This window comes from Wasmannia auropunctata, unplaced genomic scaffold (genome assembly GCF_000956235.1).
Source record: "Wasmannia auropunctata unplaced genomic scaffold, wasmannia.A_1.0 LD336078.1, whole genome shotgun sequence".
NCBI lineage: Eukaryota > Metazoa > Arthropoda > Insecta > Hymenoptera > Formicidae > Wasmannia > Wasmannia auropunctata.
Genome location: NW_012026812.1, coordinates 100,397 through 106,302, shown reverse-complemented (window position 1 = coordinate 106,302; position 5,906 = coordinate 100,397). Strand labels below are relative to the sequence as shown.

Below are 5,906 nucleotides of genomic sequence, written 5' to 3'. Positions count from 1 at the left end.
TTTTTTCCATATTCAACGCATAAAATTTTCCCTAAAAAAACATCAAAAATTATGTGTTCCCTAGATGGTCGATATATCGACCACTCCCGCCGTTAAAAGGTTACCACGTATACGTATCAGTGCATGTTCTGTCATTTATCTCATCTTTGGCGCACTGATACGTACACGTGGTATTAATTAGACATTGTATTATTAAATGACGATTTATGATAGCCAAGATTGTAGTACTGCGACAAACGTAAGAACACATCTGCGCCGATAATGTCAATTTTAATTGTAACGTGAATTTGTATAATGGCTAATGATGGCTAAGTAAACCGAAACGTTCCAGCAATTTGTTAATTATTAAAAAATTTTTCGTATTAATAAACCAAAAAAAGTTTTGCTCGTTTATTGGCCTAACTCTTTCCTATTTTATAGTTATTAATATATTAAATACAATGTATGATTTATTTTTTTGCAACGAATAATTTTGAATTTTAGAAGCAGGCTCGCCACGGTTTCAAAGAGCGCTATTTCGGAATAAGTATTGCACCAATCAATTGTCTACTCGTTCTGACAGTCCAAGTCCTGACGATAATGGAATCAATCAGTCTCATAGTTCTTTCAACAACAATAGTACTTCCCAAATGTTTACTCAAACCTTCGGTTCAGCTAGTTCGGTCAATGAGTCGAACTGGAGTCCGAATGCAACAACATCCTCTAGCAAATCAAAAGTATGTACAATCAAATTTACTTCCATAATTAATTCGTAAGCACTTGCGTAGGGGTCAAACTAACCCAGTGCGTGTTCCAGCAAGAGTATAGTGTAATTATACACACAGTGAATTATAATCCTTATTGTATATAAAAAATAAATGTATCTCTGTTTCGTTTTTGTTGTTTTGCGGCATTAATGCTTTCGGTATTTTCTTTCTATGGCTTACTCTTGATCTAGCCAGCGAAATAGCGTTGATAATGCTCAAGAAATTTAAATAGCAGTTCTTTTACTTCTTGAGGTCATTATTACCACCCCTACATGAGCACGTATATAACTTTGTGATTTCATTTAAAAAATTAAGTAATTTTTCAGTTCAGGGGCACTCAAAGTATTATTAAACATTTTATTTGTGTCATATGAATTATTTTTATTACATAATTTATAAAGTTTTTATTAAATAATTTAGTTAACGTATTTTTTTCTGAAACAAAAAGGACCATTTTTGTTGCAATATTGAATAACGATGAAAAAATCACACACGCTCAACAAAAACGCAAATTAAAAGAGTCAACTCTTTCGAAAATTGTAAAATGCATTACTTTGTACACGATTTTTAATTCACGCTATATAACCTTATAAAATTAATTAATTTAAGAACTATTGCTAGCTTTAAATAATCACATTGTTGGCGTAATATTTATATTTTGTGTATCTATAATTAAGTACATAATTAACAATGATTAAAATTTATTTGATCATTTTTAGTATCCGTTTTTACTACATAAGTTGCAAACTATGAATTTAATAACATAATATTTTTAAAAATATAGATATTTTTTATTTTTAATGCTTGAAAATTATTATTTTTACATCTAAAATAGTCTCAGTTTATAATAATAAATAAAAATAAATTTTGTTCATGCATAAAAAATTAATTAAAATGTAAGTCTAATTGTCGACGCGAGCACTTACATCAAAAAAAGTGGCGAGTCCTTAAGGGTTAATGTGTAAACACATTGATGAATTAATGAAAGTAATGAGAGAGCAACATAAACGAAGTGAAACAACACAAAATATTGTTATATGTAGAAAAAGAAATGGCAAAACTGTTTAAGGCAATGCTGGAAGGCCGGAATTATCGACACATTGCAGTTGTATGGATTTTTCCGAATTGACTCAACGGAATTGAAAACTCTTTCACAAGATTGAAATAGAAAATGTAAGCCCGGTCCACATGAATTTGTAGTAAAAACGGAAAAAAATTTTTTAATTACATTTTTTCGGATCGTACAGCTGTCACCTGACGTAAACATTTCATTAGTGTAAAAGTTCTGTAGCTCATATGTACAAAATGCCTGTGTCCCGGGACTCGGATTACATGAACAAATAATACAAAGCCTTTAGAGTTACGATTGAAAGTGTAGAAAAAAAGAAATCCATACAACTGTAATTTATGATAATTCGTATGCTTAGCTAAGATACAGAATAGTAAATAGAGCATCATTGAAATCCATACAATTGTAATTTATGATAATTCGTATGCTTAGCTAAGATACAGAATAGTAAATAGAGCATCATTACATCTAGCAGTAAGCTCCTCTCTCCCCTTCGTAAACGGAGACAGAACGGAACTCATTGCGTCTACATATACACTTTACAACGCGAAGTAAGACTCCACATAAATTTACAACTTTCCATGCAAAGTGAAATCCATCTCACATCGCCTTCTGCTTACAGGGTGAATATAACTGTATAATTCTGTTTCTCCCACGTCCACGTCCAAATTGATTTAAATATGAAGATATATAAATGTGATATTTGTACTAAAGATAAAATTCAAACAGATTTCTATATACCCTAGATCGCTAGCTCCGAAAAATGAACTGAAGCCAAGTAACTCGGGAGAGGGGGTAGCAGCTATCTTCACCCAGTAATGGGTTACGTTCTAAAACGTCAAAATTTTAACCAATATTATTATTAAATGCACACTAACACTATTTCATAAAGCACTGTATCATAGGTGTAAAGAATAGAAGGTGAAACAATCTGGTGGATGCGCAATCGTTCAAAAGTAGTGGGGAGGCAATGAACTTAGACAATGAACCAATCAACTTTTCCCCAAAATACAAAATTTAGTAATTTTCTCCATGTGGGGAACAACTGATTGGCCGAAATCAGTTTTAATCCATGCGCAATGTTTCACCTTATATTCTTTACAGTTTACACCATACACTGTATGTGATTACCGGAAAAATATGGCGTCTAGCTTTTCAAGAGCTGGTAACAAACTATAGCATGTTAGCGATCTAGATATTCTATAGAAGTTTATAAATTCAAATTATAAAGTTAAACACATTTTTATATTGTGAACTTTATTTGTTAATAACCTTTTAATAAACAACGAGCGACGACTAAAATATTTCAGAATTTTTGTTCAGGATTATGACAATATATATCAAGATTAAAGTGATTGGAGCGGGTTCTCCTAAATAAGAGTTTCACCAAAAATTTTGTTAATTCTTTAATACTTTAAGTTTATATTGATATAATTAATAACGAAAAATATTAGCAAAATAAATTTAACAATAATTAAAATTTTTTTCAGTACAATGGTGGATATTCATCCAGCCACAAGGATTTTATAAATTCAGGCAGGAACTTGGCACCTCCAGTCTTACCATACATACCGCCACCAACATCTCCACCACCTGATTATCCTGGTTTAGAATATCCACCAGTATTTGAACCTGGTACTTACTCTCTTTCGGATGCATCATTGCTGCGTAATCGTAACAAAAGTAGTAAGCATACAAGCCAATAACATAAAAACCAAATTTATCTTTTTAAGCAACCAAAGATAATAATTTCTTTGTATCAATAGATCATAAACATAGACATACAATAGAATTTATTATAAATTATAGAAGATTAGTAGTCCGCTATCAAAATTAGTATTTTAAAATAATCATCCATTTCATAATTCTACAAATGTATTAAACATACTTACATAGTTATCGAAATTATGGAGAATTATTTATTTTTCACTAAAGTGTGTATTAAAGACGAAATATATATATTTTTTAATCAAACCGAATATAACAATAAGGAAGACTGAACTATAAATATTATCTAAAATCGTCTGTTAGATACACATTTGAGATGTATCTGTTTCAAAATTATTTTAATATTATTTTAAAAAATCATATAAAATTTAAAATATTGACCTCGTTCTTGTTAAAAATAAATCTTAAAATAATTCATCAAGATTCTTTAAGCAATTTAGAATATATTATATATAAACTAACATACTTTTTTAATTACTTATATGACTAATGAAGATAATAGTTTTTTGTGAATATACATATACATATGTGTACGTGCATGTACAATACATGTAAAGTTATATTATGTGCGCGTATGCATTATAATGGTAATTATAATATTGAATAATCAGGGATAGGAAATAACGCATTACTTGTAACGCTGTTACCGTTACTTCTTTATAATAATGATTTGATAATGACGATACAATTTTTCACAACAGTAACATCAGAGTTGGGAAAAATGATGAATAACAAATTATTTTTTGCAATAAATAATACGTTATGGTAACTTTTTACTTTTCAATTACTTTTTAAAAGAGACAACTTTGATATTACCGTTATTATAATAAAAAAAATATAACAAATGACTGTAACAACTAAATCGTTAGTGTAGTTAGTAAAAAAAGTAACAGTAACGGTATTACAAATAATATGTTACTCTCATTCATGTGAAAAACTCAATTGATATAATAATAAAATTGTTATTTGTAAGATCACATTGTAATGCATCATAATCTTGGTTACCATGAAAAGTTACTTTTCATATTTTTATAAATAACTTTTTATGATAAATAAAATCTAATTTGTATATTTGTGTACATAATATAAGTATATACAGGATGTTCCATTTTAAATAATGCATTAAGATTTCTTGAAAATTATTGGTAGATACAGAGAAATGTTTCAAAAATTGTATGATTCGAAGGAAAACATAAGAAGGTACCATTGTTTTGACCTTGGATGGCGTCGTTAAGGTCACAGAAAATATTTTTTTTAAAAAAGCTTTTTTTAAAAAAAAAATGTAATTTGCGATGTGCAGCTACATATTTTTTTTTTTAATAACTGTTTTCTTTACATTAATCGATTCATCGTATTATTCTGCGTCAAAAAAATTAAGCTATCATTATCAAGAGATCAATAGTTTACGAGATATTTCATATTTTATGTCAAAATGTGGCATGATAAAGTATAAACTATCTTGTAACGTATTTATTTTTCGATAACTTTATCTTAACACTTTTGTATGTAAAATAATTAGAGAAACCATATTATGTAAAAAAAATATAATGCCATTAAAAAAAAATCGGTGTGACCCTGACCTGATCTTAAAGACGCCACCCAAGATCAAATCAATGGTACCTTAAATTATTATGTCCTTTTCCGAACTATACAACTTTTATTTGAAACATTTTTCCATATCTACCATAGTTTTCGAGAAATCTTAATGCATTATTTAAAATGGGACACTATATAAATAATGTTGTGTTTATTAATAAAAATATAGAAATATATATATATATTTTTTTTTATTCATAAATACAATATTCACACACATTTATATATACATATATGTACATATATTTAATTAGATATACTTTTTAAATATTATTGATAAATATACATTTTGTGCTTTTAATAATTTCTAATAAAACATATATATTTTGTATGTAATGATAGCATAAATAAATCTGTTTTAATAAGTAACAGTCAATTAATTAATATTGGATATTAAATATGTTTTAGATAAAAAGCATTAATAACATTATACAATTGCACTAAAGTATGTAAACCTATGATTATTATTTAAATATATAGTTTTATTTTCTACAACAAAGAAAATGTATTATCTATTGAGACATATTTACTCAATATTACGATAAGTACTTCTCCTTAATGCGACTCTTTATGTACATTAAAACATTAAAAAATGAAAATCTTTTGAGGTATTAGTATTATTTTTACTGTTACTAATATATTTTTTGTAGAGATATATAATAGTATTTTAACAGTATTTTTTTATATAGATTTTGTAAACGAATAACGATTAACATTAAAAATTTATAAGAATACTCGTGTATATTTTTTGAATAAAATCTAATTTT

At 27.5% G+C, this 5,906-nt stretch overlaps 1 protein-coding gene across 1 annotated transcript; it reads left to right on the top strand.

Moving 5' to 3' along the window:
• Window positions 1-156: 156 nt before the first annotated feature.
• Window positions 157-3,941, top strand: LOC105448743. The gene is made up of 3 exons (XM_011687484.1): window positions 157-238; window positions 484-716; window positions 3,306-3,941. Exons 2-3 carry the CDS (start codon window positions 630-632, stop codon window positions 3,519-3,521), a joined length of 303 nt encoding a protein of 100 aa, XP_011685786.1. The 5' UTR covers window positions 157-238; window positions 484-629; the 3' UTR covers window positions 3,522-3,941.
• Window positions 3,942-5,906: the final 1,965 nt, after the last annotated feature.